General features: G+C 40.5%; 1 protein-coding gene across 4 annotated transcripts in view; it reads left to right on the top strand.

The window, feature by feature from the left end:
- Window positions 1–24,075, top strand: part of cxxc5a (CXXC finger protein 5a) — a 46,131-nt gene extending 22,056 nt beyond the window's left edge. For 3 of the 4 annotated variants that reach the window (XM_088088183.1, XM_042499492.2, XM_088088182.1), the window contains 2 exons: window positions 8,866–9,886; window positions 22,982–24,075. In XM_088088183.1, coding sequence (XP_087944309.1) covers window positions 9,092–9,886; window positions 22,982–23,026 — 840 coding nt within the window. In that variant the 5' untranslated portion in view covers window positions 8,866–9,091 and the 3' untranslated portion in view covers window positions 23,027–24,075. The remainder of the gene's footprint in view (window positions 1–8,865; window positions 9,887–22,981) is intronic. The other variant, XM_042499494.2, reaches the window with a different exon arrangement.
- Window positions 24,076–25,548: the final 1,473 nt, after the last annotated feature.

The raw sequence follows: 25,548 nt of genomic DNA, 5'->3' as shown, positions 1-25,548 counted from the left end.
TGGGGGTGTTATATGACCAGCTTTGCTTCAGGTCTACAGAATGTACGGATCATGTCTGTGCCTTGTGGCTTCAAGGGAAAGTTTATGGAAATGTGCTATTCGTTTTTATGCTGCAAGTTAGAGATCAGAAGATTGGTACCACTTACATTTGTATGCTAAGTATGAAGCTACCACTAGCAGTCAACTAAAAAGACAATAAAACTCTTTCACATTAGACATTTTACATGTCATATTAGTAAAAGCGCAGGTGTATCCTTTAGTATTAATGATGGCTGTTTTTCACTTAAGTGATTCCTGGTACTGTGCGTCAGTGGAGTAGTCGCTGGGACACTTCATTGAACTTAGCCATCATTTCCTGTGCTTTTGCAACTATAACAAGTCAAAAAAAATCTGTTGTGAAAAAGGTCCATTTGACATTTTACTGAGGGTTACCATTTCATGGCCAGGACAAGTAACTTCCTGGAGTCTCCGCTGGTTGCCTGGCAACTGGTCATGACTAAGAAAATAGTTCAGCAAATGACCCCCTGTTGAATGGCAAATTGACGCTTTTACGCTTCGGTTTTTATATTCTATTTTTTATATTATATTGAACAAACTAGAAATTGCGTGTTAATTAGTGAGCTTTATAACGGATTTAGACAGATTCATTTCCATTTGGTCCGAGTCAGGCTTGTTGTTTCTGTCTTTTTCCAGTATTTAAGCTAAGTTAAGGGTCAATTTTTTTATTATAAATTATAAAAATATTTTTTTTATATTTCTTTGCCAGGCGCAAACCTCGTATCTCCACATTTCACTATTTTCTTTTTTTTCTCATAAATTAACTCCTCCTCTAAGTCTATCAGTGGGTTTTACCATTTCTCAACCAATGAAATGTATTTTAAAAAATCTCCGTTGAATCCTTTAAAAAACAGTGTTTTTTTTCTAGTTCCTGAAAAATAGCAGTTTTGGAGATAGGAGGTTTGAGCCCGACAGCAGCGATATGCAGAGCCTGTAGGTGACAGTAAAAGATTTTGAATGCATTCAAAAACCTAATCTGACACTCTATACTAAAATGAGAGAGCTGTTTTGTTGATTGTATCTGCCTTCATCTGCCTGTTAACAGAGATTAGCTGAAATCACAAGGGCAAGAAAAAGAAGTCTTGGACTATAAACTATCACCCACCCACCAGATCAGCCCGAAATATTGACCCTTGACCTTTATCATTGTCAGATGATAGCTGATGGGTTCCAAGATTAAGGCTGTTCTGGCTGTAGCTTCATATTTAGTATTTAGCCAAATGTGTAACTTTTCCTTTGATTTGAACATTTGTCTCAAGTCACTAATATTGAGCTGCAAGTTTTATGCAAAGGGGGAAACTTTTTTTCAGGCAGCATGGTCAAGAAGCAAATAGGGAGACAGCCAACGCAGAATTTCTCTCAAAGGATCAATACAGTATTCTGTAGAGCAGGAATATCTCGATAAAAACACCACATTTCACATTCACATGACACTCTTTTCAACTCTGCATTTCATGAGGCTATTTGCACAAAAATTGGTATACATGCTCACTGACAGACAAAACAGCTAAAGCAAATGTGAACCCCGGATTCAGTTCTTAGTTGATTTAACAAAATCAAGCTTTATACATAAATTAATACCCACACATCATGCATCAACCTATGTGCATTGAAATTCTCAGCTTCTTCAGATCAGCTGTTGACAAAATCACAAAGTTACTGGGCTGACATCACTCAGCTGGTTCAACAAAACAAGGCTGAAATGAATGTCAAAATTACCCCAAAGTGTCTTTGCTGAATGAACAGCAACATTTCTAATCGCATTAAGAGCGTTGTGTTATACCTCCTCAGGCCAGTCAATATTTTGTCGGCTACACCAAATGACTTATTGACCATTAAAACTAGAGTAATTGCCCAGCACTCAGAATTACTTTCCGTAAAGTGTAAAGAACAGATTCAGTTTTGCCTATACAGATGATCAAGCATCAAAGAAAAGAGTTCAAAACATCAAACTAACACACAGCTACTGCTCCTGCTGCAGTTTTGAATTTGCCTAAATAAGAAGCTACCATTTATTTTTGCAGATGTTTTGATTACAATCAAGCCTCTGAAGCCGCACATGCGCTCTGCAAGGTCCAGATGCAGTTGATTGGTCAGTCCAAGAAAGGCTGTTGGACTTTATTGATCATTTGAACTGTTTATAATCAGATCTTTTTCTATTACCACCAATCCCATGCAGCATATTGAAGACAGGCTGAGGTACAGCTAATATTTACACCTGTTATTTATGCTGAGACAGCTTGAGGTGCAAGAAATCTCGGATCCTATAGGCTTTAATGTGTGACTAATTACAGCGATCTTGTCAGGGCAATAATCGACAGCTGAGGTGTAAGGCTTAATTCAAAATGCAACTTTAAAGTGCACCTATTGTGCTTTTCCTTATTTTCTGTCATACTGACCTATATAATGTGACAGTGTCAGATGATCATTTTTTCAATGTTTTCAATGTTCAAGGAGGCCAATGTTTCAAATAATTAGGTAAACATATGTAAAAGTAATCCGTGTGAGCACAAACCTCAGGCTTCAGACCATTCTGATAATCTGTTTCCATCTGTTTTTACTTCTTTTTTTTCTACTTTCAAGACAAGCTGACGTCAGCTTGTTACGCTTTTCTTTATACGGTCATCTGCTAGAGACACGCTACTGTGCTACTCCCTTAACTTTAGGGAAACATATGATCTTGGTTGCTGATGTTGTTAACTTCTCTTTGATTTCGGATCTCGTTCTCTGAAACATGTCCAGTTGTGAAGATTGTGGTTCAGAAGCTTTATTGGTCATTTTTCATTGTAAACGTGCTGCTGTACTACGCTTAGTACATTTATATACACTGTTCAGTCGAGCTACACTTCTACAGTGTGTGTCTGACTTCAAGAAATTTGACTTAATGGGATTTCAGTCAGACTAATGTGTGTACATTTATTTTAAAAGTCCAGTTTTAGTCGGACTAACACAATAATTAGACTTTTTCTAGCATCATTCAATTTTTCAATTCAGTTACATTCAGTTTTATTTAAAGACTATTATTGCAAATCACAATTTGCCTAAGAGGGCTTTACAGCTTACAGCATCCCTCTGTCCTTGGGCCCTCACGGTGACTAAGGAAAAACTCCTCCCAAAAAAAACTTGAACAGGGAAAAAATGATAGAAGGACAGACAGACATGCAATACTAAATAATAAAACAATACATTTACAGTCATATATGACAAAATGATACTTAGAACACAATACTTTAACAACAGTAACATAACACATAACAATTGTAATAGACATTAATATTAATAAATGTTTATGATAGTATGTATATTACATGCAAATATTGTATGAATGTGGCCTTAATAATCATATGTATAAAAGTGGAGGTATGGCTAATAATAATAGCAGTAGTAGTGGGCTACTGTAAGTGTATTGTGTGTTAGAGTAGTGGCTGTTGTAGTAGTGCTGCTACATGTAGCTACATACTAACAACAGCGAAACATCTTGGTTGCTGGTGTTGTTAATTTATACACAATTTTAGATCACAGTCCTGCTGGAACATGTCTGATATTGAAGATCCTGATTTAAAAGCTTTAACTGATGATTTTTCACATTGGAAAGTGCCATTATATTACTCCATACAGTACAGGAAACCCAGAGACACTGACCAATCAGAGCAGATTTGGCTTTTTTATGAATTGTGAGGGTGAATACAGGTGTCCCAGCACAGACAATATGGGGAGGAAGCTTTTTTCTTTTGGACATTGCAGCTTGAAAACATACTCTAGTAGAAACCCAGAATGCAAGTATTAACCTGAAAATTAGCATAATAGGTCCCCTTTGAGTCTATAACATCACAGGAAATTGAGTAAACATGCTCAAAGGACAAAACAACACCAATTATCTGGTTTCAGCAGTATGGCATTGACATTCTCAGTATTACAGGCACTTGTGGTTTAGGAGACAGTTCACATAAGGACATAAAACCTCCTCTGTAAATGATGTAGCAAAGGAATCTGAAGAGCCATGACGCTGGAAATCGAGGAGAGTGATTAGCCTAAGACTATATGCCATGCTCAGGGTTGATAATGATGGAGGGAGTGTGACTGATAGGTCAGTATGGATAGAAGGCAGATGTACTCACACACTGCAGAGAGGTGGGTGAGTGTAAAGCTAAAATATGTGGACATGCTTTCATTTGTAACACTGTGGTAAATCAAAGCAACAAATGGGGTGTGATGCAAGCACAACCTGTAAATATGGAAGATGCAAATTACATATGTTTGTTGTTAAAGACTGGTTTGGCAGTTTTGGTATTGACTTTGTGATAGAATATTGACTCCAAAGTGCCGTTTGTAATTTTTGTCGGGTGACAAAAAGTCAGTGATTTGTAGAAATGAAAACATTTGCTACCAAACAATGTTTTCTTATGAGTATTTAGAAAAAGATTAAAATGAGTTAATGCATTTCTGTTTTTCAAGTCATAGGAAAGCTTTTGGCCAATTACTTAAACTCCATGTCTTATTATCACATTTATCTGCTTGTGTTTCCAAATGTAGCATGGTTTTATTAGCACTGAGAAGTGTCTTAAAGCCAGGTTTGGCAGAAATCTAGAAAATGCAAAAAACAGCAGAATTTGAAAATACACCTTCCTCCATCAGCTGTCCCCTCTCTGTCCTAAGCCAAGTGTTTCCTATACATTATTTTATTTAATCTTATTCTATTATAAAGCACATTTGTTCCGCCCCTCCTTACTTCTCTCTCTCCCTATCCAACAACAAATAAAACAAAAATTAGCTATGCTGTAATAATAAACCATTTGTTTTCACTTAAAAAAGTTAATGCCCAGATGCCATAAATTTTTCAAGTTGACTGAATTTGAGAAGACAAGTTAAATCAATACAAAATTACCTCAACTTATCTTAAATGCAGTCAACTTAATTCATTTATTTTAACATTCTCTTTAAGTTAAAACTATTCTTTTTACAGTATTAGCTCACCACTCACTTCACGCCTCTTTGGACTGCTTCCCCACGCTGAGAGCGGGCAGCGAGCAGCACTAGGTCTAAGCTGTGTAAAGGCAGCAACAGAAAGTTTGTTGATCCAGTGGGGAGTCAGGGCTGTCCGGTCACGTGAAGCTGGGGTTTGCACTAGCTGGATTTAGTTGACTGGGGGGTCAGTCTCAAGAGCTGCTGCTCCCTCTCCTCCTGGCAAGGTGGTCTGTAGTGGCGGGGATTGAGTCAGAGGACACGCTGCACATGCATCTGCATTTGTAAAAAAGCCAATAGAATAAAAAACTCCACCTCTGGAACGACTTGTGATTGGACAAAGGCTCCTGTCATGTGCCAGATTTCCTTCAGTCTGAAAAGAGGGCCCAGAGGAGGTGAAAGTCTAGTTTTCTTTCAGACTACTTGAATTAGAATATGTTTATCATCGGATTTTCGCCCAGTGAAACTGCTTACCCCAGCTTTAATGACTGAATTACACTAGCCCAAAGTCATACTTGTCACACTGATGCGTTCAGCTACAATACAAATGAGGCTTTTTCTTGTTAATATATCAAACTCACTGAAGAATCAAAAAGAGGATATGTATGGGCAGATGTATGTGTCATTGCATTGTCTTTGTACAGTTGATGTTGTTGGGATGGATGCCAGTGAAGTCAGCAGTGTAAAAAGTAATCACATCTATACTATTATAATCATCAATCATGAAAGAACAGCAGTTTGAACACATGCTATATTTATTCGCTTTTTTTAAAAAAACAGTGGTGTCATCAGCACGTGAGCTGCTGTGAGGCTGCTGAGGTAATAGCTCCCCGGCTGAATTATTATGTTACGGCTGATCGGTGATATTTTTTACACTGTTTTCATGAGCCACGATTGCCAACTTTGTGGACGACTTGAAAGCTCATTTATCCTAGCTATTGATAATGTGCCAGTTCATTAATTATGTGGAAAACTCAAGTCTTTTATCACATTTACTGTATTTAGAGCATTGATGAAGCAGTTGGATCAGTGCTGGATGTTCTCCCAGGCTATGATTAATCAAGAAATAGTGCTGTTGTACAACTAGATACCCAGATTTACTTTACATAGTTGTACCGCTTCCGTAGAGCTCATTTGAGACGTTATATTAAAATCTTAATGAAAAATCTCCTTTAACAACATGAATATATTCATAACGGACCACTAAACACATCATTTCAGGTCCAATATTCCATAAAACCACCAAAACCCTCATGTATCACTCTGATGATTTGCAGTGCTGTTATGCATTCAACCACAACCGAGCAGAGATGCAGTTAGTTTGAGATGCCTTCGGGAAACCGGACCCTGGTCAGTGCTGTAGTGGGAGAAACTGAAACTATGGGGCTGAGGGGCTGCGGAGCTGGCTCTGGTTCGCTGGCGCCACATCCCCCTGAGCTGGTGAGAATGTGGGGGCTGTGCTCTTGCCTTTGAAGCTTTACCTCCCACTAATTCTGGCCTTCCAATTTCCACACACTGCACAGACACCCCCCCTCCATCCTCTTCCCCTCCCTTTCCCTTTGTTTCCCTTATAAGGACTGGCCCGGCCATTTCCTCAGCTTTTCTGTGGGAGGTGGTATGCTTGTTTGTGAACATGGACAGGTCAGGAGAATAGCAGCATAGTTTTTCTTCTCATAGATGAGCAGTCACAGGAATCTTACGCTAAAAGCCAATGGATGGATGCATCTCTATCCGGTGCGGAGTCTCTCACTGCTGGCCTGGTGAACCCTCTTCATCGGCCCCACCGCTCTATTTGAGCTAATATTTTGTCAAATGATATAGCTCTACAGGTTTGGTATTTAAAAGTAATGGGATAGAAAATATGTTCTAGACAATAATAGCACTCGAAAGACTTCCAAAGTTAATAAAAAGAAAATCAGCCTCCTTTGTTCTGTCACTGCTGTTTTGGCCACATTTTCAGCAGATTATTGTGCAAGAGTCTAATATTGGACTGTCAGATATTTGTTTTCTCACATATTGTATCACAAGGTCGTGCACTCAGATCAATGAGCATGTAATTGTTAGTCAATAAATGCAACATTTCTTGACTAAATTGTAGTCACAGCAATACAATTTATTTATAGAGACGGCCTCAGATATGACTAATGTGTTTACAAAGGACATTACTGATAAATACTTTTTTATTTTAATGAATATTCAACATAAAAATATAAAATAATCTGACAGAAGAAACAGCTGTGTGCGCACCTAACATAGACCAACAGCAGATTGAAAGGTCATTGAGTTCATCTGGGTACCATTTCCAAGCAGGTAATGAGGTAACAGATTAAGACTTCTCCTTAAAGTTCACACATCTCTAATTACAGCAGAAACTGTGCATTTCTTCATGAAAATGTTTTCCAAAAAAATCATGTTTCTGGGATTGAAAATTTTAGCTTTAAGTGTGAAATGTTCATACACCTTTAGCTGGAGTTGGACAAAAGTCCCAGTATTCAGTTGAGAGCATAAAACAAATACCCATTAGTTTGTTATTTTCCTTGGTTTGCAAAAAATAAAAGGTTTTACCCTCAAAACAACACAATTAATTTGATTTTTATCAGGCTTAAATAGCAAGGATAGGCTCCCGACCTCGCAATTTCTTTTCTTTGCCAACCAATCTCAGAAGCTCCAGGGCTCCAAGGTGAGAAGTTTGGTTTGTCAAATGATGTGTGAAGAATTAGAGGGAGAATGCAAGTTCTCAGATTTTATTTTTGTGCTTGAATTTGAAATGAACATGTTGGTCAAAGTTTTCAGGGCTACATTTGAAAATGTTAAGAAAACTGACTACGTAAGCTATGTGTGTGAGTGTCACTGACTTCTGTTGTAGAAGAACATTACAGCTGCGTATTGCTTAATTATCACAAATTTTGCCTGATCTTACATCATGAAATATTATTTTATTTGTTAATTGTCAAAATGTGTGCACATTTTTCACCTGGACGGGGTTGTTGGCTTTGCGATGTCTGCTAATTGAGTGACTGTGATTCTGGGCAGGTAGTTTTCTTAAGGCATATGACCTTAATGTCTTTAAAGCAGCTATTACTGATTTTTTTTTTCTGCAGTAAGAGCTCTAAACCCATGTACACTACCTGCTCAGCACCAAACAACAGACAGAGCTGCAACAATAAATCAATTAGTTGTCAACTATAAACGAATTGCCAACTAATGCAATAATCATTTAATTGGTTTAAGTTATTTATTTTAAAAATAAAGTAAAAACTCTATGATTGCAGCATCTTAAATGTAAATATTTTCCGATTTCTTTACTCCTCCACACTGAATTTCTTGGGTTTGTGGACAAAACAAGACATTTTAGGACATCATCGGGGGCTTTGGAAAACACTGCCATTTTCTCTTGTTTTCTTAACCCAAACAACTAATCGATTAATTGAGAAATTTATTGATAGATTAATAGACAATGAAAATAATCATTAGTTGCAGCCTTATTAGTGACAAGCTGATAAACATACAGAAGTATCTTGCAGCCAGACATTTCCTTTAGGAGTTGGTAGAGACCCAAAACAGAGCTAAAACTGAGTGAATACTGGACTAATGATTGACATGTGGGCAGAAACATGACTCCAAATGAATGCTAATGTTGCTATTTAACTGCTGGGTGTGTAAATAACCAACTGTTTGCTGACAGGTCCACCATGTCAACTCAAAAAGTGGTATTCTTTTGAGTTTGTCTTGCATTTGCCTAAGTTGACCTTCAACTTACGGAAACAGGAAAATATTTCTGTGCTTGAGTGTTTTGGTGAAGTGATCATGGATGAGTAATTTACTTCTCCTCTCTCCCTGTGTAAGGTTTCCAGATGGCCCATGGAAGAACGTGGATGAGGGCTGAGCTGTAGTGCGGGCAGAAGGCTCCGGGGCCCGCCTGTTGTCGGCTGGCTGTTTGGTCCATCGAGGTGAGGCTCCACTCTCACTGGAGCAACAGAACGGACCGAGGAAAGGTCTTTGCTCCCTCTCCTCGCTCACCCCTGCCCCCTTTCCACCCTCACCCCTAACCCAGACACGTACGCTCTGGACCATGTCTAGCGGGCTGTCGGAGGGGGGCCGGACAGAGGACCAGGAGCGGAGTAACTGCAAACAGGACTCTCCTGTTATAGAGCGCAGGAACCGCAGTGGCATCATCAGTGAGCCCCTCAGCAAGAGCCTTAAGAAGTCCCGTACCCTCTCCCAGTATACAGCGGTCCCCTCTGCAACCACCAATGGACACACGGACAATAGTGAGACTAAGAGCCACTCGGCCAAGCCTCAGCCACCCCCGCAGCCCCAGCCCACTGTCTCCGCACTCACGACAGCCAAGTTGGACCGGACCCTAGAACAGGTTCTGGAGGGACAGAATGGCCTGCTGCACTTTGCTCAGGCAGCAGCACTGTTAAAGCGGGCCGGTATGGAGCACATGCTCCTGCCTGGGGGCATGGGAGTGGGAGTTGGCGGTGGAGACGCAGGCTCGGGGGCTAGCGACTTGGAGGGTACGTCTGTCACGGACGCCGTAGGTGGTCCTGTTGACTTCCCATATGGAGTAGGGGGTGGTTTCCCCTTCAACCCGGGGCTTTTCATCATGACGCCGGCTGGAGTGTTTCTGGCGGACAGCGCACTACACATGGCCGGCCTGGCCGAGTACCCTGCGCAGAGCGAGCTGGCTTCTGCGATCAACTCCGGTAAAAAGAAGCGAAAACGTTGCGGCATGTGCCCACCTTGCCGACGGCGGATTAACTGCGAGCAATGCAGCAGCTGCCGGAATCGCAAAACAGGCCACCAGATCTGCAAGTTTCGCAAATGTGAGGAACTGAAGAAGAAGCCCTCTGCTGCTCTGGAGGTAAGTGGGGTGGTGGTCATGATGTTGCATTGTGGGTCATTCAGTAGGGTTCCGCCAAATATTAGCTTAAAGAGATCCAAAGAGTTACTGCAGAGCTTTGATGCCACAACAAAAAACTAAAAATATATGATGCTAAATGAGAGACCACCGAAATAAGCTGTAGGTTTGTCCTTGTGGGAGCTAAAATTGTGTTGATCCACACTGAAGAACTGGAAAATTGCTCTGCAAACACAAAAAAACTGAAGATTACATAGGGTACTCCCTTCAGAGGAGCATTTTCTCTCTGGTCATGTCAGTCCTTGTGAATATGTCGTAATCCTAAAGGAAAAAAGGGTGTGGAGGCAGAGTGGCAGTAATTGTGATCATGTGTACAGTATGTACACACTTGATTTGACACTGTAAAGGTTGTATTTTAAAGGAATACTTCACCCCCCAAATGATTATTTTTTTACATAAATTACTCACCCCAGGTTGCACTGACCATGTGTAGAAAACATTTTTTTCTTCCATGCCCCCATTGTGAACCAAGAATCCAAAAACATGGAAAATTCTTCATGAATTGAGGTAAACGGAGGTGCCCTTTAACAAAAGCAAATTAATATAAAAAAATCTGTTGACAAACTCTCACACAGTGCATGCAATATAATCCAGGTGTCATTTATCCAATCAAATGCTCAGTACTTCCCAAACACATGCATTTTCATTAAAACTTAAATATTAAAAACACTTTTGCATAAAGACACAGCATCCGTGCCTGGCACTTTTTATGCAGAAATGTTTTAAATAGTAATATTTTGGTGAAAATGCATGTGTTTGGAAAGTACTGAGCATTTGACTGGATAAATGACGCTTGGATTATACTGCATGCGCTGTGTGAGAATTTGTCAACAGTTGATCCCCACTAAAGCACTGGAACTTTGTTTTTAAAAAGTGCCAGAGAGCTCTATAAACACCACAAGAACAAATAACATCCACTGGGTCATACCTGAATGTCATTCCCCTTTAAGGGGAATAGTAGAGGGGGCTTTTTTGGTGCGGTGATGTCTCCGCAAGCAGGGAAATGACAGGTGGTGAGGAGTGTGGTGGGTATGTGCAGGGTAAGCATGCACCATGGGGTACCTTTAATCTCTCCACCATAACCACACAATCACCTTGCCCACATCTTTCAATTTGAAGGCTAATTTACCATCTTAAACTAAAGGTTACACACTCTGCAGTGGAGCATTTTCTGTTTAGTCACATGTCCATCTTCCCTGTGCATATGCTGTAATCGCAAGAAAAAAAAGTGTGTGCGTGTGTGTGTGTGTGCGTGTGTGTGGAGGCAGAATGGCAGTAATTGTGAATGTGTGTACAGTATGTGTTTGTGTGTACATGCGTGGGTATGTTTGTGTGTGTGTGCATGTAACAAGGTCCATCTGGCCACAGAGCTGTCATCTGGAGCACCAGGTGTCAGTGTGGCACATGCCCCCCCCCCCCCCTTTCTTTGCTGCCGCTGTCCTTCTCTCCGGTGACACTCCTGCTCATCTAAATGGCCCTGCAAACTTCCTGTCTGTTACCTCCGTCACACTCAGTGGCCCAACTAACCCCGGCTGTGATGACAGAACGACCAATCATGAAATCAATCTCAGCAGATGTTCCATCTCAAAGGAAATAAACTTTTTGTGATCAATGGATAATGGTGTCACTTTGGCATTGCGTAATAAATTGATAGATGTGTAACACAGTGTGAACATGAACCAGTGGAGAGGCCTCTGGTCTAATTGACACAAACTGGATCTGTGCTTCAAACTGCTAATGGCTTTACTTCTTTCTCTTTCTGATGTTGATCGCGGGTGACAGCTTAGCCGCTTGTTTGTGGGCTGAAACGTTGGTTGTTCAATCTCCATGTGCTGACTTCAGCTATCCACTGCAAAGTGGTCCTTAAAGGGCATGGTCTGGTTATCAGAGAAATTTGAGTGAAATAGTGTGACATCATTTTGAAAGCAAAATAAGCTTAATTTATGGATTTTCAGGAATCTTTAACATGTTTTGCCACAAATTAAACTTAGTTTTATCTAATGTTTTAACTGTCAATAACATCAAAGTGTTGCTTTTTTTTTTTCAAAATAAATATCTTACCATTTTCTAAATCTCTATTGCTATGGGAAAAACAAGAACAACCTCCGAACTAACATCCTACAGGCTGAAAATGGCACATTTTCATGAAGATGTGGATTGTGCAATAACGTGCGCCTGCTTTGTTCTTTCGGTGAATTGTAGTAAAGATCTTCCATGATTAAGTCGACAACCCCACACTCTGTCTCGCAGGACTCTCATGCCTGATGCTGATCCATTTTCTGACACAGCCAGATAAAGTTGGTTTGTCACATCTTTGTACCCTGGCAGTGGCATGTGCCAGTGACACTGACCAATACACTGATCAGTTTTACCTCACATGAGCTTCTGTGATATCATTAATAATTAACTGCAAGAGCCACATACAGCCAGCAAACCGTCTGTGTCGAGGCCAATGAGCTCCTCACCTTTAGGGCACCAATTATCATTTTTTCCGTCTTTTTGATTTAAGTTGAATCACAATGTCGTCCTATGTTCATCACTGTTTTTTCATGAAATTTTCTCTTGCAGAGAATGAGCCATTTCAATGACAGTTTTCATCTCCCGACATAAAAATGTTTCCCTCCTAAAGCCCGGTATACACTGTGTGATTTTGGGTTTTCTCAGACCATCGTGAAAGAAACGTACGATATCTTGGACTGCTGTTAAGACCTACGTACTAATGCAGCATGAAATGATGCACTGATCAGCGTAATTCTGCTAGTGCGTGCTAAATGCTGATAGATGCTAACACTTACTCTGAGCTCTTGCTGCAAAACCCGTGTGCCAAGTTGGCCCCTTTCCCCCAGCCACGACCACGTCCACATTCTCCTCCTCCACCACACTTTTTTCGACACACATAAATGCCACTATAGCAAGGGCTTGCTTTGAAGGCTTCATAGATGGATGACGCACACTGGCAACGTTTTGTTTATGTGTGTTGACATCAGTGGACATGGGTCATAGCCTGCCATTCAGTAGGTGTTGTCATCACACAGTCTGCATACATCAAATTTGGTGTCGTACCAAAGGTGATTAAGGTCCATGTCGCACAGTGTAGCCTGCACTTAACTTATAAAACAACAAAAATCCCACCGTCTGCACAAATTTATCACAAATTTGCACCTTCGCTGCATCCTGGCCTTATTGTCACCCAAGGCAACTGTGATTGGTGGTACTGTGGAGATATGTCTGGCATTATGAGGTAATCCATCACAGTGTAGGTAATGACTGTTTATCTACATCGACAGATAAACACTGTTTAAACTGTTGTCAGAAATATGTTGTCATTGTGCTGTAAGGCAGGTGAAAACACAGATTGATGTTTACACTAATTTGTACAATGTTCTTGGTAACATTTTTTTCCTACCTTTGACAAATGGAAACAAATAGCGTCTGAGACCACAAAGAAAAGAAGTTTCAAAAAATTACATAAAACCTAAAAAAAAGTTAAAAAAGGTCAAATTTTGAATATTGTTTGCTATAATCAAAAGCACACATGATTTGTGTGACAGTGACAGACATTCAAGAATTGTGGCAAGGTCCTTTTGATGGTGCAAAATTGAAGGATTTGTGTAGACCATAATGGTTGAAAACACCTGACTTTGAAGTTGAGACTGATGTGTCTGAGCCAGCAGGTTGTTTTTCACTGTTGTATTGTTCGGCTGCAAATAATGAGAGGTTTCGTTTGTCTCTGTTGATGATTCACCAAAATGGTGTAATGTGTCAGCTCGCTATGTAGGTGGTACGACTCAACGTCTGCAACAGAAAGGAATTTAATTTTAATTTATGATTTGCAATTGATGTTGTCATGGCAGTTAGCCTAATACCAGTCGTTCACACCAGTGATGCCAAACCCAAGGGGGCTTGAATATTCATGAGTGCTGATGTTGATATAGGTCATCATACTGCTTGAAACGTCAGCCTGGTGATGTTGCCAGTGGCCACCTCGTATCAAGGAAACTCCAGGGTACCATAAACCTGCCAAGCCTCCAAGGACCAAGTATATTAGCAGTGTGATTATTGACTTTAGTAATCGTACGTCCTGTAATTACTGTACCTTGATCACATTTTGTACTCCTGACATCTTAAAGTACTCGCTAATTTTTTTAATGTGTCTGTCAAGCGATTTCCCTTTTTCAAGCCAGAAATGAGACACCTAATCTCTGCTTGAAACTTAATTTAACGTGTACAGCATGACAATAGCAGACTAATGAATATTGTGTTTTTAAAGGTTTGCGCTTGCTGTGTGGGCAACACTTCTTTACATACCGTCATTTTGATGTCTGCACAAAATTGGTGTAGTTGTCAAAAGCAAACTGTGTGGAAAAACTAGTTAGTCAGAGCACAACATAGTTTTATTAATTCACTTGGCTGAAATCTGGATTATGTTTCACTAAAGTTGATCCATTTACCAAGTAGAAATGGATGAAAATACATTAGTGATTCACGTCTCATTAACTGAGAAAACAGCAAGCGCATTCTAGGTGTGCAACAGATGAAATGAGACATTAGATAAACAAAGATGCAGTGCTCTTTTAGAGAGCTAAAAGTTTGTTCAGTGGCACAGACAGACTAAATGTCTTAGGTATGAGTTTGGAGAGGCAAAAAACATCTGTGCCAAAAGTGTGCAGCTTCTGTGCATCTACCCACACAGAAAGCATGAATCAAACCATGACCTCAACCACCTGACAACCCACAGCATGAAATAAAACAACAGTGACAAAGAAATCCCTGTAATATTCCTCTGATGTCACCTTATAAACAGTCTCTTAGTCATGTTCCTAACAGTGCATTTTGGACATCTTTGAAAAACGATCTGACACTGTTAAATTTGTTTTTTAAAGGAATACTTATCTCCCCAATTATCAATGTGTTTGTCAGTTACTCACCCCGAGTTAGATTGAATATGTGAAGGAAATGTTTTTCTTGCATTCCTCCGCGGTGAGGGAAGAATCCAGAAATGTGGAAAATTCTTGATTAATTGGAATAAAAGGGAGCAATGTTTAACAACAGCAAAACTACATCAAAACATCCATTTACAAACTCTCACAGAACTCATGCAGCACAATCCAAGTCTCATTTATCCAGTAGTATGCTCGTTGCTTCCCAAACACATGCATTTTTGCTGAAATGTTATTATTTTAAACACTTTAAAACATTACTCCCCATAACAGTTCAGGTGTAAAATAATGCCTGAGACTGTTACTGCAGAAGTGTATTAATAGTATAATTTAAGCATAACTGCATATGTTTTGGAAGTATTGAGCATACTCGTGGATAAATGAAACTTGGATTTTCCGCACCAGTTGTATAAGAGTTTGTAAATGGATATTAGTTTTGATGTTAGATGTTTTATAGTTTTGCTGTTGTGACCTCCTATGACTTCATCTCATCAAGAATTCTTCTCAGTTTTTCGATTCTTTGTTCACCTCGGCAAAGATGCAGATTTCTGCATATAGATTCACCAGACTGCAGGAAACTAAGTGTTAGATATTCACAATTTTCTACCACAGGATCCTCAATCCCCTCTTTTATATGTGTCCATTTCAATGTTGACATATAAGTAGAAGTAATCCTGAATGATAAAGTAAATTTAACCCTTTGAAACCTGAGCAAATTGGCTTGATTTCTTTCAAAAACATAGGAAGAAGGCAATGAGCAGCAAACGAGGAAATTACCCATAAATGATCAAGAAATTGTTAAAAAGAAAAGAAAATTACCTGAAAATTAGAGAGAGAGGGAGAGAGAAAGGAAAACTAAAGATTTTTAAAAAAGCAACAAAATTGCCTGGGAAAAAGTGCTTAAAATTAAAATTGAAAATAATTTTGTAAAAATGTAATTGTAAAAATGCATTCTTTTCCTAGCTTTTTACTTTTTTTTCCCCAGACATTTTTTCCCTGGCTTCTTAAAAATCGTTTTCTAAATCTACAAATTTCTTACAATATGTGGAACATTTCTTCCCAAGTTGCTCATTGCCTTTCTCCCATGCTTTTGAAAGAAATTGCACCAATTTGCTCAGGGTTGAAAGGTTTAAATACTTGAGAAAAGCATCTGAATGAAACAAAAAACTGAAGTCTCTCTAGGTTTTAAAGGGTTGACGTGTGCATAACAACACCATAGACAAAATGTAGACCACACCTGGATAGTAACTAGGAGTCACCTCAATATGAGACCAATTTTCTCATTCAGTCCAGAAACCTTCCGCAACCTGTTATCTCTTTGCCCCAAATTTGATTTTCTACAATACCACTGTATCAGTGTTTTTTTTCTCCTTTACAAAGCTCTGACAGCAGTACAGCATTTTCAATTTTGCCTGCTTTTTATTTGTCCTCATGCACTCATACATTTCCCATTAGTGGTCTAGTAGTTGTCTCGAATGGCTTTGTTATTAAGTCAACAGCTCTTGTTCAGCAGGTGATTAGATCAGAGAATATGGCCTGGGCCGCGCTGTCAGTGAGCGTGATGTCATCAGTGCGGGCTAAATGTCAGAGGATGAGATTCATGTAGGATGTGCTGCATCAGGACAGAGCGAAGGCTCAGCAGTAAATCCCATACGTAGATGATGTAATAATGTGAATTACCCTATATATTTTTTATTGTGTGTAAACAAGGCTGCTGTAAGGGAAATTCCTGTTTAATGTATATTCAGAGTGACATGAGCAGCACCTGTGCCAGAAAGAAGATGGCCCTGGCTTTCAGAGTCCGCGGTTAACTGCAGTGAGCCTCAGCTGTAGCTCAAACAGCCCCTGAGTGTCACATTCCCCTCCAATCAAAGATAGAGCAGCACGTCCCCGTCTGCTGCGGCTGTTACACTCAGTGTGCAATCTCTAAAGGGGCATGATGTCTTATTTAACGTGTGTCTTGCGGTCAATTTGTCAGATGGTTCTGACTGTTTTTCGTGTGCAAGTAAAGAGTGTTTGGCTTTGTTTTTCTGCATTTGCATGGAGGTTTATGTTTGTACGAGCCTGTGCGCGTATACGCGTCGGTACACAAGTGCAGTCCAGCAGCAGCAGTGTGCTTATTTTAAGGGTGTTGACGGTTTCCATTGAAAGCTCATGGCAGCTCAAAGAGGAGCGTAAAATTGGCAAGTGAGGGGGAGTTAGCATGCTGAGGCCTTTGCCACCTCATAGCTCACTGGCTGAAGATGTCTGGATTTATTCTGGGAATGCTACATTTGAGAGAAATAAGTGGGAAGGCAGTTCCTTTCTGCTCTATGTCTGAAAACCCTCCAGTGGTGTCAGTCTCAGCGATGGTGTTCAACACAGAGAGAACGAAGGAGTCAGGGTTAGGAAGTTGTAATGTATCTTGTTTTTACTTGTATGTCAACGTACGTTCAGGATGTACTGTACCAGTGGGCGGGCGATGTTTGAAAATATGGTACGATACAACAGTAGTTAAGTCTTTTTCTGCCTAAAGAATAATATATTTTTTAATACAATTCATTGGTTGTGTCAAAGACTGAGCTTCTTTGTTATCATTTAACACCCAAACATGCTTGTGTTGTCCGTTGGGGGCCACTTTGCCAGTATCAGACGTTGATATGGGAGTAGCGTATTCCCTCGTGGTCTTTCCTGCCTCCCAGACACCGTGCACCAGACAGTCAGGACAGAAGAGGCTCATGCAAACTGACAGGCACGCAGACTGACACCGAGACACATGGATGTGTGGGCAAGTTGCTGGGCAGACAGAGGGACAAGTTAAAGTGGACAGAGGAGGGTAAGGAAGACAAAAAGAGAGGGAGACGGCAGTGAGGTGCTGTGCTGGAGACTGCCTTCTGGATTATAGTGCATTAAGCAAACAGGCCTGTACACAAAAAAGAGTCAGCCCTATTGTTTGGTAAAACCAAAAAAAAAAAAGGAAAAAATGGTTAAAGTCCATTTAGTGAACACAGATTTTGTAACTATCAAAAGTTGTCTAGACCAATAGTTCCCAACTGTTGGGTCGCAGTCCAAAAGTGGGCCGTGGGTCATTTCTGAATAGACCACAAGTGACTTGTGAACATGCCAAATTTATCAAAAAAATTTGGGGCACGGCTTTTATCTTGAAATGACATTTTTATTTATTCTTGCAATATTTTTATCTATTTGTGTTCTACACATTGTTTACATTTTGTGAAATCGAATTGAATATATGATAATTGACTTAATTTGTGGAACTTGAACTAATGACAAAGGAGGAATCTGGACCTTGTGGCTTGAGCAGTTGGGAACCACAGGTCTAGATGTCAATACTTGTTTTTCAGACATCTTTGTTACATATAACCGTTACTTTAACAGCAGTTTCAAAGCATTTAGTATTTCAAAGTCCAGTGCTGGACCTAGCAGGTTCTGCGCCCGAGGCAAGCTTCCAATGGCACCGCCATATTTATTTAGATTTATGAATCACAAGAACAGGAGCTAACTGGAAAAATTACACAAAGAAACAAGTTAGCTATTATTAAATAACAAACTAAGCAAGAATACAGTATGTGTAAAGTTGCAAATTTTGTCTTTTTTTTGTGCTGCCCTCTGGATGGCTTTTACCTTTCATTTTCTCTCACTCTAACGCTCTCCATGCTCACTCGACTGCACCATCAGTACTCTATCATGTTCTGACTGTGATGATCACTCTCTGTGATGAACACATTAAGGTGAACTTCCAGGACTAGAGATGGTTCCTCCACTACAGACTGAGAGTTATCATTAGATCTTTTGTTCCTATTTTACTTCTATTCACATTTTTTGAAAAATAAACAAATGAGTGGGGGCTCTGGGTGGCCACTTGTGCCGTCTGTAGGAAGTTCTGCCACTGTCAAAGACAGAACGGTCAACTGATTGTTGAAAATAATCTGCAGATTCATTGATTAGAAAGTGATCATCAGCTGAAGCCCTTTTTATACCGTTGATGCGTCGTGTATAATATAATAAATACAGGATTTACGGGTTGAACTAATAGATCAGATTGTGTGTGTTTATGCTCCTGCCTTGGCTACGACATGTACGTATTGGTTCAGTGATAGAAAATGTAGCAGCGTATTTACATATCAATCCTCATTGACTTCTGGAAGGGAGATCAGGCTTAGGAAAACACTTCACCCCTTCAGCCAGACAAACAGGAGTGTTTATGCCAGCTGGAAATCATTGGTGTTTTGATGCAGCTGCTTTAAAGGTTTACTTTTCTGCTCCTTGTGAGCAGCAGACAGTGTAACATCCCACATGCACTGCTGCATGAAGAGATGCATTGGATTCATTCTGTAAGTTTCTTTTCTTTCTTGTGGGAGTCCATAAGGGAATCCTCACAATTGTTGATGATAAAGCCGTGAAAACAAGAACCAGAAGGCTCTTTGGCGCCCTGGGGCGAATAAAGGAATCTGTGATGGCTTAAAGTGGTTTACAGGAATTTGCATCAGTAACACCCAACAACGAAGGACCGTTATAGGTTGTGGTGGAAGAGGAAGTTAGTTCCTTCTTTTGCTTTTGTTGTAGGTCACACACAAAGTGTTTGTGTTATGCTAAGACAAATGCGCTAGCCTTGTTTGAAGAAACACATCCATCGATTATAGTGATTGGCCACTTCACACCCGTGGATTCCATCCATTTGAACCTCAGCAATCAGTGCTGGTGAAGGAAGAGGTTTTCTGTTCCTGAACTGCTGCCACTTTTCCATTGATTGCTCATGTTTGATAATGAAGAAAAAAACAGCATTTACAGTTCAAGAGCATGTGTTGTTTTTTTTTCTTTCCAACACATTACGTCATGGTCAGTCCGGCCTTTACCAGGTTTTTGCCATCTGCAGCAGCGCCAGATGTTGCTGCCCTCTGACTGTCTTCTTAACAGCTGAGCGCTGCTGTAGAAAGGTCATCACAGAAATGGATGGCAGGCCAACGATATTTAACACACAGAATATATAATAATTTTGGCAATATCTCCAGGTTTGTGGTCCGTGTTAATATTCATCTGAGCCAGAAAGAATTTCCAAAACATGTTGCAACAACTTTGATAAATTGATATGAAGTTGAGAGGCTGATGTGAACTGGCACATGCATATGTGGGCTACGAACAGCACTGTGGCATTCAGTGTCTCTGCTGTCAGATTATTCCCGATTGAGTCAATTTAACAAATAAAGCACAGTGTGGGCTATATTTGGCTGAGATCACCGGAGTAATTACCTTGTTTGAAGTCTTTTTACCCGAGCGAAAATGTTTCAGTTTTGTCAGCGGGAGTTAACTTTCAAAATGAAAGTAAATGAAACCTGCAGTGCACGAACCCCGCTGTCACTCAGTTTCATGTCCAGATATGAACAATAGCATTCAAAAAGAACACTGTACCGCTGATTCAAGGGTAGAGGAATGGTTTAAGTGGGCCTGAAAAAGTAATTAGGGCTGGTATTGTTTTGGTTTCAAACAAACTTCTCCGAACTAATGGCCTATTTGCTTCTGACGCCTTTGTTGAGAAACTCATAAATTCACTGCAGCTGTGCGAGAGAGTGCCGCAACAAGACGCACAAAATTTTGAGTCTGATTATGTCCAGGTTACACCATATTTTGTTATTAAAATGAATTAGAATTCAGATTGATTTTTTTTTCTTTAGAGGGCATGTGAATATTGTACATCCAGGATGTGGTTGTTTGTATGGCTGTGTATATAATTACATATTAAACCCTCGTCTGATGGAAAACTGAATCTGAATCCACCGCGTATGAGAATTTTAGTTTAACACTCTCACTGTTTGGTGTGATTTCGGGGGTGTATTGTGAGTGTCGGTTAACGTGCCACTGTGTGTGGAGGTGTGTGACTGTACTTGAATACATATTGGTTCGGTGCGAGAGTGTGTGTGGGTGCATAAATGTTTGCCGAGCTCCTCCTGCCTCGCTCCAGGCAGAGCTGGCTAACGGAAGAATCCGTGCTGCTGCAGAATCGAGTTGCACTTTGCAGGACGCCAGCCGCGCTGCAGCTCCAGGGACCGCGAGCGCCTCTCTATCTCCTGACTGGCAGGCCGCTGCTGAGCCCTGGAGCTACATGCATGTGTGCCACTCCTGCTCGGTGCAATCAGAGGCACAGATAACCACAGCGAGAGAGGAGTGAGAGCGGCACAATCATTGATGATGGTGTGGGAGAGCAACGCGTGTGGCGGCTAAATAATAAATGTGGCATATCGGGTTTTGTGTGAAGCCAGGACTGAAGCCCGTTCCTGTTGCTGAGGAGAGAGAAGGGGGGCAGCTGTTGGGCCAGACAATGTAGGATGTAGAGATTTCACACATAAAACTCATCTAGGGAAAAAGAGTGGAATAGAAGTTAATTGATTAGTTGTTGGATGTTAATCATTTAAGGCATTTGTTAACTAAAAATACATTCACCTTCTTAAATGTGAAGATTATCTGCTTTTGTCTGTTTTGTAACATAGCAAATGAAATGTTTTTGGCTTTTGGTTTGGTAGACAAGACAAGCAATTTGAAGAATTACTCTGGGCTCTGATAACTTCAGGTTTTTACATTTTAAAAGTCAAGTGTGTAAGATTTAGGGGAATATATTGGCAGAAATGGAATGCAGTACAATAAGTTTGTTTTCTTTGGTTTATAATCCCCTGAAAATTATAATTGTTGTGTTTTCGTTATCTTAAAATTATATCTACATAGGGGATCGAGCCCTCGTCCACAGAGCTTGCCATGTTCCACTGCCATGTTTCCATAGTAACCTGGAACGGACAAACCAAATACTGGCTCTAGAAAGGGCCATTTGCGTTTGCGTGTTTTCACATCGGCCCCCGCAGTTAGCAGCCCCTCTGCGACAAGCCGGACAGCATTGGAAAAACAATCATTTTTAATGTTAAACTGCTTCATTTAGTGATGTTACCGGTTTAAATACCTGGGTTTGTTTTTTTTTTAGAAGAGGAAGAGACCTCTGCAGATAATTCAGCCCCCAGTCAAAACCCTCTGAACATCTAGGTCTTTAGTTATCAGAGAATAAGCAAACATGAGCAGGTGCTAGGCTAGCCAAACAGCATAAGAGAAACACAGATTTTTAATGTGAAACTGATTTATTCAGTGTTTTTACCAGTTTAAGTCATCTGGTCAGTTTGTTTTCGCGAGAACGAGGCCTCTCTGAATAACTCGGCTCTTAGTAAAAGCGTCCTGAACATCTGGATCTTAAGTTACTGAATAGACACATTAGCGGGTGCTGGCAAATGACCTGTCTCCAGTGAACCAAACATTAGCTGAGAAACACTGATTTTTAACATAAAACTGCTTTTTTCAGGAGGCCTCTACGAATAATTCGGCTTCTGGTAAAAACCTCCTGAACAATAAACAAAAAAGAAATTCTAACCTGGAGTTCACGCTTGACACACAGTTTGTATGATATCCACTGAATTAGCAGCCCACGAATGACAGTACGTCCTTTACATCGACGTACGTAATTAACATATAGTTACGGAGGTTTGGTCTAGAAAAAAACATGATTAAGTTTAGGCAAGTAAAGTCACTGTGGTTATGTTAAGGGAAAAAAAACACGGTGAGGACGTACCTTAAAATGACTCACAAACACCAGTCTCAGGGGGTTAAGTCTTGTGTTTTGTGATGCATCCCACCACCCCAACCTACCTCCTAACTAGACTGCTCGAAACTGATTTCTTCTTGACTCCCGTCAGCGCATTGGTCACGTGATCGCGGCCCAAATTAATGGCTCCTCATTACATGGAATATATATCTGAATTTTGGTGTATTACTTTTTATTTGATAACGTGTGAACAAAGCATGAGAACAGCTTGAGATCCCGCACACTTCTCCTTTAAGCAAAAAACAAGCGCCCAAATAGTCATTAGCTCTCGCCCTAAACTTGCACCTCTGGCAAGGTGTGAAGAAATTGAAGCATTTCAGTGAGGTGGTGGATTTGGGATTATATTTGCAAACTCTTTTAAAAATGTGCTGCTTTTTATTAAAAACTCCAACCTCCTCTTCTCTCTCTCTCTCCCTCCCCCCTCCTCTCCCCTGCCCTCCCCTGCTTATCTTCTGTTTCTCCAAGAAGGTGATGCTTCCTACAGGAGCGGCGTTCCGGTGGTTCCAGTAGGACTCCTCCTCCACTCCCTACCCAAAGCTCTGCCATCAAGTGCAATGCCAACTCCTGGATTGTCTCCGGAACAGACACTGGCTAATAAACAAACAAGCAACAAATAAAATTATAGAAAAAAAAGCAACAAAAAAACAAAACAGAAAAAAAAAAGAATCAATCGGGTAATGGATGCACCTACTTATTCCTTGAACCAAAAATGAAGCATAAAGAAAAGCATCTATGGCAACTTTCATTCCCTTTTCTATGTTTCCATTTTGGTACCTTTTGTCCTTTTTCCAGCAGGTTTTTTTCTGTCGCTTAAACATGGAACTGTTCATTGCCAGAAACAGAAATGACGGACTGAGTGTGGACAATCAACTTATTTCTGTGTTTGGTGTTAATGTTGTTCATGTGTGGAAAGATACAGTACTTGTGTAGAGAATGTAAATTTACAGCTATATTTCAAAACTAGTGGCTAATGGCAAACATTATTGTAATTCTTCACCATTGCGTTACTTAAACCCTTTGTCTATTTTCTGATTCTTTTGGTTGAAGAGTCTAGTTTTGAGACAGATGGCTGGTTGTCTTTGGAATACAAAGAAAAATGTTTCAAATTGTGATGTTCATTTCGGATTTAAACTGAAAAAAAAAGTCATGTTATTGGGCGGATCTCCAGAGACGCTTCACCGGGTTGAAGATGCTGTTCGCCAGAGCTGTCACTACTGTAATCCCCTCAATCAGCCCTCCTCTGCATTTCCAAACTTTTCCTTTTGTGAAACTGGCAGCCTTATGTTACTGTGGCCCTACTGAGCATGTGCCAATAATGCTCAGGGCAATAGCACTAAGAGACAGCACTTGCTCTGAGTCTACCCTACTGAACGCACTGAGACAAGATTACTTTTTTTTTTTTTTTTAAATTTGTTTGTTTATTTGTTATATTTTCATGATTTTGTTATGTTGCTGGGTAGCTACAGCTTTTAAAAATAACCAATCTTTGTATTCGTTTAGAAAATTGGACTGGTTTTGTGAATAAAAAGGAATGCATGTATTCGTGTCAAAATCGACAATTCTGATGTTTGTCTACTTGTCTATTTGCATGTTTTTGACAGAAAACAGCTGGTTTGACAGAAAGAAACATTGAGTATAAATTTTCCATGATTTGAAAAAAAAAATGTTCCTTTTTCTTTTATAGTTGGAAAATTCCTGAGATCCTGACGCGAGCAGAACTCATTATAAGTAAATCAGGTGGTGGTATGGATCACCATGATGTCCTTGGTTTGACTGAGATATTTCTCTCACTGCCTATGTAATATCTTCCTATAGTGGAATGACTGATGGAGCCTTGCCATGCTAAAATGTAACCAAAATGATTTAAAAAGATGTTTGAATAAGAACAATTTTGATTGCGGTGTTTCTTCAAAAATGCATGAAACCTCCTGAAAATCCTCCCAAATGTCTTTTTTTTCCCCTCAATGATTTCCCCTGTTCACTAAGATCTTTGTGACATTCAGCCTGCGTGACATTTACAGTCAGAAAATCATTAATAGTCATGGATTACTGATGGGAAGTTTTGTCTTTGGAGTTATTAAGGCTATCCAGAAGAAGCGTGGATAAAGTGTTTAGGGCTGGATGTGTTATGAATACATGGAGAAGGAGGGAGTTTGGATAAAGACATAGAAAAGTGAAAGCAGTGCTGATTTAAAAAAAAAAAAAAACCTTTTCCAAAATGTGGTCAATCTCACATGGGTCTCAGTGTAATTACTGATTCTAATGCCTCGGGTCTGTGACACTAGAGTGAATTTCCATTTCCTGCTAAGTGATGATTCTCAGTGATTTTTTTTCACAGCTCCATAGTCACTCTTTCATATCCAGGTGGGGAAGTAGATGCAGATTTCTGCCGCAGCCGTAGTGCTGAGTGTTTTTAATTAGTGAATATCCGCGGTGGAAGGCCCAGTATGGTGGGCTTGTGTACGAGCTCGTGATCAGCTTGGCGAGCGGAGGGTTGGAGAGTGTAGCTATATTCCCAGCTTCCCCCCCGGTGACAGTGCTGGGCTAGTGCCATCGCCATGGCGATGGGGGGAGTGTGTGCGTGCGTGCGTGCGTGTGTGTGTCTGTGTGTGTGTGTGTGTGTGTGTCTGGGGGTGGTGGGGGGGTGGCTCAGGCCTTTCATTATTAATGTGCACCGCGGCGTCCTTACCTCCTCTGAGCCCGCACAGCTCACTGCCTGACCTGCCATCCAAGGGAGAGGGAGTGGGGAGGGGGGACTGAGGAGGCAGAGATAAAGAAAGAGAAGTGAGCCAGAGAGAAAGAAAGAGACAGCACAACTAGCGTATAGAGTGGAAGCACACGACTGGAAAGTAGAAATTCGTTCATGTACTTTTTATTTCACATTTACACCTGAGACGTTAAAAAACAAGATTAAGATTTTCAGTTTGAGGTGTGGTTGCAGGTGACCGTTGCTCCTGCCTGCTGAGGTGTAGCAGCCCAGGGGTCGGGGGGTGGTGTCAGGGGGCGTCAGGTGGTGGTGGTGGTGGTGGTGG

Source organism: Plectropomus leopardus, chromosome 15 (genome assembly GCF_026936395.1).
Source record: "Plectropomus leopardus strain MGB_pleo_1.0 chromosome 15, ASM2693639v1, whole genome shotgun sequence".
Lineage (NCBI taxonomy): Eukaryota > Metazoa > Chordata > Actinopteri > Perciformes > Serranidae > Plectropomus > Plectropomus leopardus.
The sequence above is the reverse complement of the archived record's forward strand: the minus strand, read 5'-3'. Positions and strand labels throughout refer to the sequence as shown.